Genomic DNA, 15,295 nt, shown 5'->3' on the forward strand with positions numbered 1-15,295 from the left:
TTTTCCTATATAGATATTGCCAATAGATATAAATTGTATCAAACCTTTTTTTTTCTGCTTCTTTTGAGATAACCATATAGTTTACTCCTTTAATCTGCTTTTCTACCATTCTTGGTAAGTTGAGAAGTAAGTTGAGAGAAGATAGGAAAAAGGCATGATTGCCAAGCTTTTTTGGTATAATCAGAGAGACTGAAGTCTCATAGGAAGGCCCTACCTTCAGCAGGATGCTGAAGCTGGAGATTAGTAATCATTAAGGGAAATGTCTAAATCCAGTGGGCCTATGGACAAACACACAGAATCCTGTACAATCAGCCCCTCAGGGATGAGGAAATGAGCTGAGATATCATCCCTCCAAAAAAGTGAGATCCAAAAGCCTTGTGAAGGCTACAGCTGGAAGAAACTTGGAGTCTGGGGAGATGGGTCTGACATGTAAACTCAGATTGGAGAGCATTGTGGGAATAAAGATAACAGCAGTAAACAGGAGAACAGAATGCTCCCAAGCTGAGCAGGACCAGACACACTGAGTGAGGCCAGCAGAGCAGAGGATGGAACAGGCAGGGTGTAGTTTTGCCCCCACCACTCAAAGTCAGCTTTAGTTATAGATGGAACTGTTGTAACTGTCAATTTACATCTGCTAGTTTATGAATTAAGTAACATTATAAAATAAGTAAGAAACAATATTTGTTGGCAATTAACTACCAACTGGAATTTTCTTTGTTATTTACTGTCAAAGAATGGATAACCTAAAGTTATTACTGTGATTAAGGTTCGTTTGAAGTGAATAAATAATGTCTTCTGTAATTACTTTTCTACACATTAAAGTTGGCAAATGTACCCACAGGCTAATACCTCTTAATATCATTATTAGGTCTCAACTGTGTCTTTATCAAAATACAATTGACCCTTGAACAACACACAGGTTAGAGGTGCTGACCCTCTATGCAGTCGAAAACGTGTGTATAACTTTATAGTTGGCCCTCTGTATCCCTGGTTCCTTATCCTTGGATTCAACCAACTGTGGACTGAATAGTACTGTAGTACGTATTTCCTGAAAAAAAATCCATGCATAAGTGGACCCAGAGCAGTTCAAGCCCATGTTGTTCAAGGGTCAGCTGTAGTCTTAAAAATGAATTGCCTGGCTTCCTAGGTGGTGCAGTGGTTAAGAATCCATCTGCCAATGCAGGGGACACGGGTTTGATCCCTGCTCCAGGAAGATCCCACGTGCTGCAGAGCAACTAAGCCCATGCGCCACAACTACTGAGCCTGTGCTTTAGAGCCCATGAGCCGCAACGAAGAGTAGCCCCCACTCACAACAACTAAAGAAAGCCCATGCACAGCAAAAAAGACCCAACACAACCAATTAAATAAATAAATGAATTAATTAATTAAAAAATGAATTGCCGAAATTAGAACATTCCCTCACACCATATACAAAAATAAACTCAAAATAGTTTAAAGACCTAAATATAAGACAAGACCCAAATATAAGACGATAAAACTCCTAGAAGAGAATATAGGCAAAACATTCTCCGACACAGATCATAGCGATATTTTCTTAGACAGATCTCCTAAGGCAAATGAAAAAAAAGCAAAAATAAACAAATGGGACCGAATCAAACTTAAAAGCTTTTGCACAGCAAAAATGGTTTCGTCAACATTGATTATGGTTTCATCAACAAAACATTGATGGTTTCATCAATAAAACAAAACGACAAAAAGACAGCCTATGGAATGTGAGAAAATATTTGCAAATGATATGACTGACAAGGGGTTAATTTCCAAAATACACAAACAGCTCATACAACTCAATATCAAAAACAAAAACAAAAACAAAAAACAAAAAACCCACCAAACAACCTAATCAAAAAATGGGCAGAAGCTCTCAATAGACATTTCTCCAAAGAAGACATACAGATGACCAATAGGCACATGAAAAAATGTTCAACGTTACTAATTATTAGAGAATTGCAAACCAAAACTACAATGAGGTATCACCTCACACCAGTTAGAATGGCCATCATCAAAAGTCTATAAATAATAAATGCTGTAGCAGGTGTGGAGAAAAGAGAACCTTCTTTACATCATTGGTGGGAATGTAAATTGGTGCAGCCACAATGGAAAACAGTATGGAGGCTCCTTAAAAAACTAAAAATAGAGCTACCATATAATCCAACAATCCCACTCCTGGGCATATACCCAGAAAAGATGAAGACTCTAATTCAAAAAGATACATGTACCCCAATGTTCACAGCAGCACTATTTATAATAGCCAAGAAATGGAAGCAATCTACGTACCCATCAACAGATAAATGGATAAACAAGATGTGGTATATACATGCAATGGAATATGACTCAGCCATAAAAAAGAATGAAATAATGCCATTTGCAGAAACATGGGTAGACCTAGAGATTATCATACTAAGTGAAGTAAGTTAGAAAGAGAAAGACAAATATTATGACATTACATGTGAAATCTAAAAAATAATACAAATGAAGTTATTTACGAACAGAAACAGGTTCATAGACATAGAAAACAAATTTATGGTTACCAAAGGGGAAGTGGGGGGAGGATAAACTAGGAGTACGGGATTAACAGACTCTACTATATATAAAATAGATAAGCAACAAGAATTTACACAGGGAACTATATTCAATATCTTGTAATAACCTATAATGGGAAATAATCTGAAAAATATATTTATATATATAACTGGGTCATTTTGCTGTATACCTGAAACTAACAATATTGTAAATCAATTATACTTCAATTTTTAAAAAAATGAATTGCCCATTCAAAAAGTTTTAAAAATGGAAAATGAAAAATCCACATGAAAGAATACCTTGATTTCAAAAGTATGACTGCCCTCTTCTAAAAAGTACATTGTCTGATATTTCCCAATATCATCAGGAACTACTGGGATTCACCCACAGCTTTTAACAGCAGACTGGATAATGCCTCTCTAAAATAACTGGTATGATTGCCTCAAGACAAAGTACCTGGCAGGAGTAAGGATAAGATATGAAAGATAACACACTAAGAACTTTCAGAAGTCCAAGCTAAAGAAACATGCTTATGAGTAATTAAAATATTTGTTAATCCCCACAAAAATCCTGTAGCTGAATTCTTTTCTTTAGAATGTCAAAATCCACATTCAGTTCAAATATAAAAGGTAAAAAGGATTAAATGAAAACAGCTCCCAGTTCTTTCCCCTTGATTCCCATTTACTTTCCTAAACTATAATCGTTTCTTGTCTTTCTTTCCAAATCTATATTGTGCGTATCCAAGGAAACACATAATATATATGTATTATGCATATAATCCCCGCCTCCCCTATACCCATTGTTTTGCATTTAACAGTACATATTGGAGATCAATTCACATTAATACATAAAGACCCTGATTTTTTTTTTTTTTAGTGTGGCATGGTTAATTGCGTGTACCATTATTTGTTTATTTTAGTTTGTTTAAGGTTTTTTTCCCTCTGGTATGAAAGATTAACAGATACGGACTTAAAAAAAACTGTAATCATAATATGACACTATTATCACACAATTTCTCAGTATCATCACACATCTAATCAATATGAGTTAAATGATCTCATGTCAATTTTGACAATTTGAATCACAATCTAAATAAGATCAATACGTTGCAATGGACTGATGTTTTTTAAGCCCTTTTTCATATGTAGGTTTTCCCTCTTTTGTTTGTTTCCCTTGCATTTTATTTATTAAAGTACCTAGGATGTTGTCCTATAGAGTTTCCCACAGTCAAGATCTTGTTGATTCCATCTCTATGATGTAATTAGCAGTTGGATTCCCTAGGTCTGATCAGATTTGGTTGTAGGTGTGTGTGTGCGGGGGGGGGGAGGTGGTGTTTATTATGAGAACACCCTGTTGGTTATCTTCCTTTTTATAATCAAAGTTTCTTTTTTAGTGGAGAAGTGGTAATTAATTTTGAAACAAAATGTCCCCTCTTTCAGGAAGAGGTGGTGGTTCAAACGACTTCTGTGACAGATGGAAGGGTAAGCAATCACCTTGTAAGGGAAATGGTCACACTAGAACAATTCAGGCAAAGCAACCAGTTCCTCATCATTTTTCACTCTCAATGGTGATTTCCTTTTCCTTATTTAGCTCTTAATCACCACACGCTCCGCATATTATTTCCAGGAGGCAGCCAAAAACGACTCAGTGAATAATTTGCTTTTCAAAGTTAAACAAAACTTGGGCGAGCTGCCATTTATTTGTGACCAAGGATCCTCGTGATCGAGCGCCAGCCTTCCCCCGAGGCGCTAAAGAGACCTTTCGTTTTTCACCTTTTCCCGGGCTCGGGCGCCGGCACCGCAGGGAGCCGGGACTTGCAGGAACTCGGCATCCCCGTCGGTCGCCGAGTCACAGAATCTCAGAGCCTCGCAGCGCCGAGCCGCTGAATTCCGCGCAGCGCTGGGTCCTCCGCCTGCCCCGCCCGGTCCTCCGCCTGCCCCGCCACGCTCCCGGGCTGGGGGGCGGGGCGGGGCGAAGGGGGGCGGGGCTCCGAGACTCCGCCCCGGCCTGCGTCTCCTCTCGGGCTCCGCGGGCCGCCAGCTGACACGAGTCGCCGAGCTGCCGCCTCCGCCTCGGAGGAGCCAAGCCCGGAGCGAGAGCCGGCAGCTGGCCCTCGAGTAGCCGCCGCCATGGGGAACCGCGTTTCGCGGGAAGACTTCGAGTGGGTGTACACCGACCAGCCGCACGCCAGTCGGCGCCAGGAGATCCTGGGTGAGGTCCGGGCCCACGCCCCGTTATGTGCGTGCGCGGCCTCCTGCCACCGGGACCCGTCCGAAGCCCTTTAAGAGCCGATTCCCTGCCGCGTCGCGCCGCCGGCCCGGCCGTCTGACCGCCCGGGAAGGACCGGGGGAGGCGCGGGGCCGGCGCTTGCGGGCTCGGGCCCGGCGCGGGACGGAGGGATCCCCGCGCGCCCCCGCCCCACCGCGCGGCCCCGGCCCTTCGGCGGGGAGGCGCAGGCGCGCCCCCGAGCGCGGGCGTCCGGTCGGGCCCAGGGTTTGCTTAGAGCCGGGTCGCCGCGGCTGGGCCACCCTCGGGCAGATCTTCTCGCCTGGAGATTCTCGTGCCGCCGGTGGGCACCGTTCCCAACCCTCCCTCCCCGGAGCGGGCCCCGGCGCCGGCGAAGCCAGGCTGCGCGCGTGTGCGCGGCAGGGCGTGGTCCCGGAGCATCTGGGGGCCCACACTCGCAGCGCGCTGACGTTAGCCGACGCCCGCAGGCAGCCCTGGCGCCGGCGCCGGCGGCCCTGGGCCGGGGGAGGGGACTCGTGGTACCCCTCCCCCCCTCGTTTGACCCCAGGGGCTTCTCGGGCCGGAAGGGTAAACATTCTGGGGTCCGGGTCCTGGTGCGCTCACGGTGTTCTCATTGATCTTCACAACCAGGCTGATGCAGGAACGGCAGATTCATATCTGTTTTTCATCCATCCCAGTTTTGTGGACGAAAAGGCTGAATGAAGTATGGAAGACTTGCCAAAATTAGCCTTCTGGTCCCCTGACTGTCAATTTAGGGCCTTTACACTAGGTTAACTAGGCCTTATTCAGCTCTCAAGAGGTGTAAGGCGCTCAGCTATTTGCAGCTTCTGTATTCTATAGAGAATTCTCTCATCTCTCCCAGGGTACTCTTAATGATAAACAGGGCATTGTGTTGAGTGCTTTACAAACATTACCCAATTTAATCCTCCCAGTAATTAGGTCGGTGTTGTCCCTATTTTAAAGATGAGGTAAGAGTGAATAAGTAAATTTTAGAAGGGGATTCTAATCTGGGTTAGATTGCCTCCAAAGCGTTGTTTTTAACCTCTTTGCTGTTGTTTCCAAAATCTGGAAACTAGGTGGGTGGTAAATTGAATAGGAGGAATTCTTTCTCATACACAGTATTCCCCTGGTTTTTCTTCTCTGCATCCATTTGTGCAGTAAAAAGAAAAGGCAAGCCCCTGATTTTTGCTGGGGTAGGTTAGAAATTTCATGTTTTCACAAAAAGAAAAGAGTTAGCCCTTTAAAAACTTTCATGGTCAAGGAGAATTCTTCAGAATTGGCTCTTGGACACAAGTTCGTCTTCTTCAGGTTGCCAGCCTCCTGAGTAAATCAACCTTTCCAACCGATACTTGTCTGTCGAGTATCGGCAAACAGCGGAACCTGAGTTTGGTAGCACTTGCAGATTTTCTCTTCTCTGGTTCTGCGCAGGCTCCAGGGAGCGTGGGCTCTGTAGTTTGCAGCACGCAGGCTCTCTAGTTGAGGCGACCGAGCGCAGTGGTAGTGGAGCGTGGGCTTAGTTGTCCCGCCGCATGTGGGATCTTAGTTGCCTAGTCAGGGATAGAACCCGTGTCCCCTGCATTGGAAGGCGATTCTTTACCGCTGGACCACCAGGAAAGTTCCTTTTTATTTTTAATCAAAATGTGTATTTTGCAAATCACTTATACATAAGAGATAGCATATGGTACATTTTATCAATGCCTCATCAATAAATTACATAAGAATAATCTGGTATCCACCCTATAAAAAACCAACTCCTGAATACTAGAATTTATCGGTCTATTTAATATTAAGAAAATCAAGGAAGTAAAAAGGTGCTTGTTCATGCTTATCTCAACGCCGAACCTTTTTCCCACAAACTTGTTATCCCTGGACCATTTCACTTGGAAATTAAAGGACTACATATTTCTCAATGAAAATATTTTCCCTGCAGGTGTAAATACTGCTCAGTGTTCCATTTCAGGGGTGGAGATGGAATAACTTCAGGAAAGATAAGAATCTGGAGACTTGTTTAAATTATACTTTAATGAGATATTTCTTAGATATGTCAGGTTTTGGAGGGGAGAAAGGCACGAGAGAACATGGATATATTGTTTAACAACCAACACCTGTACACTAAATTTACAAAATTTATGTACAAAATTAATGAAGGCTAGGGACCAGACCATTATTAGTGGGTCACAAACTATAAAGTTCACCCACGCGGGGCATGTGGAATCTTAATTCCCCGACCAGGGATCGAACCCACGCCCCCTGCATAAGGAAGCTCGGAGTCTTAACCACTGGACCACCAAGGAAGACCTGAAAGTTCACCCATTTAAAGCATACAATTCAGTGGGTTTTTTAAGTGTATTCACAGAGTTTTAAACTATCACTACAGTCTAATTTTTAGAAAGTTTTCGTCACCCCAAAAAGAAACCCTATACTCATGAGCAGTCTCCATATCCTCTGGTTCTGGGCAGCCACTAATCTTTCTGTTTCTACAGATTTGCCTATTCTGGACCTTTCTTATGAATGAAGTCATAAAATACTTGGTCTTTGGTGACTGACTTTAAGGTGGCATCATGTTTTCAAGGTTCCCTCATGTTGTAATGCGTGTCACTGCTCTCCTCATGGCCGAGTGATTTTTGTGTATACGGGATAAGAGGCCCAGTCTTACTGTTTTACATACGGATGACCAGTTGTTCCAGCACCGTTTATTGAAAAGACTATTCTTTCCCCTATGTAATTATATTGGCATCCTAGTATGGATTTTTACATACTATTACAGCTTTGTAAAAATGTACAGAATTACTTGGAGCAAGTTGATTTGTCTGAGAAAACTGCCATCTTTGTTTCATGATTTTAGAGTACCTATGACATGTGTGTTATATCCTATCCTTTGTCAGATGTGTCAGTTTAATCAAGTTTTATATAAGGTAAAAATGCTGAAGCTCTAAACAGAAACAACACATTTTAATACCGAAGAATTATTACTTGTCTACTTATGAGCCAAACACTTGGTATTCTGTGTTTGGAGAACTGCTCAAAATGTCCTTTTTTTTTCCCTAAATAAATAAATTATTTATTTATTTATTGGCTGAGTTGGGTGTTCGTTGCTGTGTATGGGCTTTCTGTAGCTGCAGCGAGTGGGGGCTTCTCTTTTTTGGGGTGCACAGGCTTCTCATTGCAGGGCTTCTTTTGTGGAGCACAGGCTCTAGGCACCTGGGCTTCAGTAGTTGTGGCACGTGGGCTCAGTAGTTGTGGTTCATGGGCTCTAGAGCACAGGCTCAGTAGTTCTGGCGCATGGGCTTAGTTGCTCCGAGGCATGTGGGATCTTCCTGAACCAGGGCTCGAACCTGTGTCCCCTGCATTGGCAGGTGGATTCTTAACCACTGCACCAGGGAAGTCCCAAAATGTCCATATTTTAATGAATGACTTATCTGAACTTTTCATTTATCCCAGAATAATTAGTTTTAGATTCAAACCTCAAACTCAATAATCAAAAATTAATCCTCAAAAGGATTACTTTTTTTGGCCTATTGCCTACAGAATTGTTAACATTGATGAAATGAACTAATACCAACAAAGATGAGAAGTTAGGGAGTGGAGAAAGAAGAGGGGAAAGGAAAGAAACAAGAAGAATTACCTTGACTTAACACTACCCTTACTTCTTGTATTAAAAAACTAGACCTAAATAACTTGCTGTCTTGCATTTTGTTTTTATTTAATTCTTCATTTCACATTTAGAGAAAAGAGGGTGAACCTGCTCTTCTTCCTTCTGAGTCTTTTCAAGAACATTCTGAATGACTTATCCCAAGAAAAAGGTCCTTCTTCCTTTTGCTGCCCTGGGTTAAACATACTTGACAACACACAAAAGATGTTCATTGTATCTGGGCTTCCATCTCTGGAGTGGCAGGTTACAGAGAAGAATCTGCATTTGCCTGTAGGCAACACTTGCCTGAAATGCGGAGACTTATATTACTGGCCTTTTGCATAATACTTGGATATTTCACTGTGAGTGAATTCAGCAAATAATCTAACACAAATTAGCATTGTTCATTTCTAATGCAGAAAGGAAGGAGGGAGGAAGGGGTATCATGAATCCCTGGAGTTCTTTGGAAATTGCCCTAATTTCCAGATGATTAGAAAAAATCTACATTGGCAAAAATTTACATATCTAGATGTCTAAAAATAGGAAAATGATTTAGAAGTTACAACTGGCAACTAGAAGTTATTTAGTCATTAAAAAGGAAATTATGAAATCTAAGTATATAGTATATTGTATATAAGATGTATATATTTTATATAAGTATATTGCATATGTAGTATATTGTAATAAGTCTGTAATCTATCAGACACATAGATTTACCAGACTATGATTGCCACTTTGTAAAACTTACAAATTTAATATACAAAAAATTGTTAGGAGTGAAAAGGGAACTAGATAACATGAAATCTGTAGTCATTTGTGACTCTTAATGTGAAGGGTCTAGATTTTGAGGCTCATTTTTTTCTGCATAAATTCTGAATTTGTTGTGACATGGTATTTAGTAACTTTACTGTTGAATATACTCCTCTCCTGTAGTAGATAAATATTTGACAAAGTCTCTAATAGAGGGCATATAACAATTTGGAAAAAGAAAAATTAGTTGATGTGTTAATTTAATTGATACTCGTTTAATTATAACTGCAGAACTGTTATGCGCTTTTCTCAGTCTCTGATTTTTTCTTTTTTCCTTACAGCAAAGTATCCAGAGATAAAATCCTTAATGAAACCTGATTCCAACTTGATATGGATTGTAATTATGATGGTTCTCACTCAGTTTGTTGCATTTTACTTAGTAAAGGACTTGGACTGGAAATGGGTCATGTTTTGGGCATATGCCTTTGGCAGCTGTATTAATCATTCAATGACTCTGGCTATTCATGAAGTTTCCCACAACAGTGCCTTTGGCCATTGCAAACCTATGTGGAATCGTTGGTTTGGAATATTTGCTAATCTCCCTATTGGTGTTCCATATTCAATTTCCTTTAAGAGGTATCACATGGATCATCATCGATACCTCGGAGGTGATGGCATCGATGTGGATATTCCAACTGATTTTGAAGGCTGGTTCTTCTGTACCACTTTCAGAAAGTTTATATGGGTTATTCTGCAGCCTCTCTTTTATGCTTTTCGACCTCTGTTCATCAACCCCAAACCAATTTCTTATCTGGAAATTATCAACACTGTGATCCAGATCACCTTTGACGTTGTGATTTACTACGTTTTGGGAATTAAATCTTTAGTCTACATGTTGGCAGCATCCTTACTTGGCCTAGGTTTGCATCCAATTTCTGGACATTTTATAGCTGAACATTACATGTTCTTAAAGGGACATGAAACTTACTCGTATTACGGGCCTCTGAATTTACTCACCTTCAATGTGGGTTACCATAATGAACACCACGACTTCCCCAACATTCCTGGAAAAAGCCTTCCCCTGGTAAGTAAAGGATTTGATACATGTTTAATTTCTGATGGTTATATGATCAAAATTAGTCTTGACTTGCTCATTTAAAAGGGAATCTAGTATATTTCATCCATCTAAGCTGTTCATCAAAGAAGAGTCCTGAGTTGGCTAGCCTAATTTTTCAAAGAGTTCACTGTCCTGGATCCCTAAGCCTAGTGGTAACACGTAGGGTTTAGAATGTTGGGGGAATCTGCAAAATCGGGTAATGTGTAAAGTAATTCAGAAATAGAAAATAGATTTGCTCTGTGAGGGAGCAGAAGTTCACATAACCTTTATCACTGGTGAACTGAATACATTTAGCTGAGGTTTGTGTTGGTTTGTTGTGAAATACAGAAATCCTATGTAATTGCCCTGCAAAATAAATGTGTCAATTTCCAGTACCACAGACTTCCCACAGGCGGGGACCATCCACTTCCCATCACAGTAGACTTTTAGTGTATTGCTTGTGGAATAAATGAAAGGCAACGCATTGACACTTGTCCTTGCATCCTCCCCAAAAGGATAATCCTCTCCAAACCTCAGTTATATTTCTGATGAATTCTCTTATTAGACTTTCCATCCTCAGAATAGATAGCTTTTGCACTTCCATTACTAAGAAATGTTTCTGTAATTCTAAAAAAGGGAAGTTGTATGAGATGTAATATCAGGTTTTTTTGATTTTTTATTTTTTTAGCTGTGATAAAAGGGAACCATAGCCAGATATTTTATGCTATCATATCTACCCAACCAAATTTTATAGATTTCCTCTTAAGTTTTTAAATGTTGACTGTCTGCCAACTCGCATGCAACATGACAACTATATATAACATTTGATTATTGATTGGAATCAAGGAAAGAAAAATCTAGAAAGGACATTGAGTTAGTGGGGACACTCTGAATCTAGACCGTATAATACATAATATTGTGTCAGAGTTAAATTTCTTGGGTGTGATAATGGTATTATGGTTTTGTCAGGGAATGTCCATGTTCTTAGGAGATATGCATAGAATATTTAGGGGTGAAATATTCGGGGTAAGTTTTCACATAATGTGTGCAGCTTTTCAGCAAAACAAGAGCAAAGTATGTGGTGTGTGTTATATGGAGAGAGAAAGTGGCCGTGACATAGTGTTAATTGGTGGATCTAGGTGAAAGGCATGTGGGTGTTGGTTTCTCCTTTTCTGTCCGTTTTACATTTTTCAAAATAAAATGGGGGAAACACCACACAACTGGCCTAAGACAGCTTTGAAACTGGTGTAATGTGGTGCTAGTGGAGCTGCTTTGTGTCATTTCAGCCTGGAGAGCTCACCTGCCTTTGCTTGCCTCTACCCTGACTAGGAAAGTACATTTTTATATTTTAAGAGGTTATGGTTTAAGGAGAAAGCCAGTCACCTTCCGAACAAAGCAATTCATTTTTTCCAATATGAGCCACATACTTTGACTTGTAATTTTCTCAAATAGTCCCTGAACTGAAAACTTAGTTCAGCTCAAACATTACTTGACCCAAGGCCCATGGTTCATCAGTGAGTATTCATTTCTCACTCCTTTCCCCATTGTCTTCCTATTGCTTAGCTAAACTAACAAACGTTCTCAGAGTTCTCTAAATCTTCCTTTTCTTGTTTTTTCTATGGTGTATACCAAGGAGTATCTTGTTCTGCAATAGTTGTGTTACAGTAGTTATGGTGCATATAACTGTCACGTGGTTAGTTAATAGGTATGTATAACAAGGTTTATTTTAACAGCTTTATTGAGATGTAACTCATAGATACAATTCATCCATTTAAAATGTACAATTTAATGGTTTTTAGACTGTTCAGAGTTGTACAACCATCACTGTAATCAATTTTAGAATATTTTTATCACAATAACAGGGTTCTTTAATTTTTTCTATGTTTTTCTCGCTGTCTCTCTTCAACATCTTGGATTGTCTTTTTGTTTTCCTTTGGGATTTATTAGGGTAGTTTTTGTACATTTTGTTGAAGGCACAGAATTTTTTGTTGCTCAGCACTAACTAGTTTTGCTTGCTAATCACACTGGCAGTAGTCGTGTTTTTAAAAGACATTCTCAACTTGAGATGGCTGCATCGCACCCTTGATAAGTGATTAATTTCTAACTGCATGCACTGATCAGTATTTGCAGGTTCCTTAAGGGCAGGAGGTCAAGTGGTGCCTTTAAACCCTACAATGCCAGCCATGCAGTGTGACACTTAAAAAACATCATGTTGATTGAATTGCAAGTATTTGTTGTTAAAGATTCCAAGTGCCAAATTTTACAAGTAAACCGTATTTAGTCCCTTAGAGCTTGTTGGAAAGTCAATAATTCTAGAGGATCAAGTATATTTTACTGCTGAAATGTAAACTGCTTTTCGTTTAGAATTCCCAAAGCTACTGCTTTTATTTATTTATTTATTTATTTATTTATTTATTTTAGAGGGAGGCAGGAGAAAGTCTTGTGGTTTCTCTTCTGAGTGTTTGTGTCAGACATTCATCTGTCATCTTTAATAGGACTTAGTTAACACTTATTCATCTTCCTGTATTTTTTCCCTTCTAGGTGAGGAAAATAGCAGCTGAGTACTATGACAACCTCCCCCACTACAATTCCTGGATAAAAGTACTGTATGATTTTGTGATGGATGATACAATAAGTCCCTATTCCAGGGTGAAGAGGCATCAAAAAGGCAAAGTGGTTCTGGAGTAAATGTCATTAAGGCCAAAGGAATTCCTCTCTGAAACTTCAAAATAGCTGAGAAAGTGGAATTTTTTGCATTATTAAGACCAGTGATATTTAGAAGCTGCCCTCATACAAATTCAAAGTATGATCTTCATGGTATTAAGAAGCTAACCTGGCTTTAAACAGCATGTCTGTGCAGTGTTCAGCTTTACTTATAGGAAACTTGTTCATTGTATTACCACTGTGGTGGATGTTTTCACTTATGTCTGACACTTTGTAAGCATATCATAAAAAAAGCTTTTAAAAAGCTATTTCTAGTATGTTGTTTTCACTCTAAGGATTTACTTTATTAAAACAGCTAATAAACTGAGGTATTAATGACAATAAATAGTGTTTATTACTTTTTTTTTTAAATTTTACTGTCTTTACACTATAACCAGCGTACTGGGGTGAGCTTATTTAAAAATTTTTAAAGGCCTGGAAATATCTTTCACTGCAAGCTGAATGACTCATTTTTAGTTTTTACTATTGTATCAATACACAGAACCTAAATTAGACACTGCTGAGTCCTACACATCCTATTCATAAGTACAGACATTGAATTTAATAACATCCAACTTGCAACTTCCTTTTTCTGATGCTTGGGCTCTCAAATTAGAAGCAGCTCAACTGATAAAGAGTTTCATGTCATTTCATTTCAGCAGAAACTGGTTGGGTCTGGCTACTTGACACCAACCATCATCCGGGGCTGTTAGGCTGGAGTCCTGGTTACCTGAAACATGTCCCTTGGGTAAATTTAGTGTAATATGGTAAACTATTTTGAAAGTAACCTATGGCATCAAAAAGATCAAATAGTTTACAGTTTGTACACAACACCAACCCTCTGGCATCCTGAATACGAGATATTATAAAATTTCTGCTTTTATAATTCCCAGCTGTGTTACAGATTCACCCGCTGGTGGTGAAGAGTGCAGTGCTCACCCTCAGAAGGACTGGATTTTCACAGACTTAGTTTTGGGAGACAAAGTACTTTGCTTTCCCTTCCTGATCCTCTTGCCTGGGAAAATCCCTACTGTCTTCGAACTATTGCTTAAAGACCCTTTGCTTTAATGTTTAGAGTGATAATAGAACCAACTTTACAGTGCAGATGTACGTGCTCAGTAAAAGTATCTGAAACCTACCCCTGGGTTTGACGCCTAATAAGCCCTCCACTCCCCTTGGTAGAACTCTAGTCAGTGGCTCAGCTGCCAGGTAAGTGCTGAAACCCCCAGATCTCCTGCCAGCTCAGCCCTCTCTCAGTTCCATTTCCTTCCTGGTCCCATAGAAGGGGTGCCTCATTGTCCTTCCCCAAACCGGTCGGTTCTGCTTACATGACTTCTTGCCTGAGGGAAGTTTCAGCCTCCTAGTGGTCTCCAAGCCAGTATAGCTCCCATCTTTTCCCATCTCCCAACTTGGGCCATTCTTTCTATCACTGGCAGTGACTTTTCCAAAGAGATCTACAAATCAGGGCAGTAGGAAGGCTGGGCTGCAGAGCGTTTTAAGGCAAGAGGGTAGGTCCTGAGGTATGGTTCAGTGACTTTGCACCAGTTCTCCCTTCTGCCTAGACTCCCTTCCCCCCTTCCTGGTCTGGGCAGCTCGTCCTTTGGGCTCACACCAGTACTCGGTAGCCCACCCCCCTCCCCAGCAGGTCAAGTGCCACTCTTTGGACTCTCCAACCAGTGCTTACCTCATTTGTGGTCCACATACTATTTTGTAAACACACACACTTTGTTTTCCCCTTAGTCTGTAACTCCTTAAGGGCAGGGATGATGTTTTATTTCTCTGTTCCCCAAACCTAGCGGGGTCAGTGCTTGGCTTGAAGCGCTTAATGAATGGAAAGGGACTAACAGAGGTTATCCTTAAACTTGACAGTCTTTTCATCAAAAACAGAAAGTAAAAGATGCAGGGTATTTGAATAACCTTTAAGTGACTGTGGTATACGGAACACAGTGGACCTCTATTGAGAATTCTTATTATTCACTGAGCCCTGTACTAAGTTTATACATTATCTTACTTCGTTCTCAATATGTCTGTGATGTAGGTAGTACTATTAACATCTTCATTTTATAGATGAGGAGATTGAGGCTCAGATTAAGTGGCTGGCGCAAGGTCACACTTAGTGAGTTGCAGAGACAGGATCTGAGGTTGAGACAGTGACTCCACAACCCAGACACTTGACCATGTTTCACAACACTTGTCTAAATGAGCCTAGTCCTGCAACAGGAGAGGGAAGGAAAACACGTTCCCACGTCCAAATGCACTTCCACTCCACTGTCTTGTCAACTCCTTCCTGTGTGCCAGCAGTTCTGGCTAAATCTCTGGGAGTTTTT

General features: G+C 40.6%; 1 protein-coding gene and 1 long non-coding RNA gene across 3 annotated transcripts in view; one reads left to right on the forward strand and one right to left on the reverse strand.

Annotated features, from left to right (window-relative positions):
* LOC130849222 (uncharacterized) overlaps positions 1 to 4,447 on the reverse strand; it is a 44,751-nt gene extending 40,304 nt beyond the window's left edge. The window contains exon 1 of the long non-coding RNA XR_009052703.1: positions 4,314 to 4,447. This is a non-coding gene — a long non-coding RNA (uncharacterized LOC130849222). The remainder of the gene's footprint in view (positions 1 to 4,313) is intronic.
* A 94-nt stretch (positions 4,448 to 4,541) lies between these two features.
* Positions 4,542 to 13,310, forward strand: DEGS1 (delta 4-desaturase, sphingolipid 1). 2 transcript variants are annotated; one of them, XM_057727959.1, is made up of 4 exons: positions 4,597 to 4,752; positions 8,515 to 8,781; positions 9,511 to 10,253; positions 12,807 to 13,310. In XM_057727959.1, exons 3-4 carry the CDS (start codon positions 9,537 to 9,539, stop codon positions 12,951 to 12,953), a joined length of 864 nt encoding a protein of 287 aa, XP_057583942.1. In that variant the 5' UTR covers positions 4,597 to 4,752; positions 8,515 to 8,781; positions 9,511 to 9,536; the 3' UTR covers positions 12,954 to 13,310. The 2 variants fall into 2 exon arrangements, with proteins under 2 accessions (XP_057583941.1, XP_057583942.1); XM_057727958.1 differs by lacking the exon at positions 8,515 to 8,781 and having other exon boundaries at positions 4,542 to 4,752.
* The last annotated feature ends 1,985 nt before the right edge of the window (positions 13,311 to 15,295 follow it).

This window comes from Hippopotamus amphibius, chromosome 3 (assembly GCF_030028045.1).
Source record: "Hippopotamus amphibius kiboko isolate mHipAmp2 chromosome 3, mHipAmp2.hap2, whole genome shotgun sequence".
In the NCBI taxonomy this organism is placed as follows: Eukaryota; Metazoa; Chordata; class Mammalia; order Artiodactyla; family Hippopotamidae; genus Hippopotamus; species Hippopotamus amphibius.

Coding starts and splice junctions, on each gene's coding strand:
- DEGS1 (XM_057727958.1), top strand. CDS start 4,671: ATGGGGAACCGCGTTTCGCGGGAAGACTTCGAGTGGGTGTACACCGAC. Junction 4,753..9,510: donor TCGGCGCCAGGAGATCCTGG/GTGAGGTCCGGG, acceptor TTTTCCTTACAG/CAAAGTATCCAGAGATAAAA. Junction 10,254..12,806: donor CTGGAAAAAGCCTTCCCCTG/GTAAGTAAAGGA, acceptor TTTCCCTTCTAG/GTGAGGAAAATAGCAGCTGA.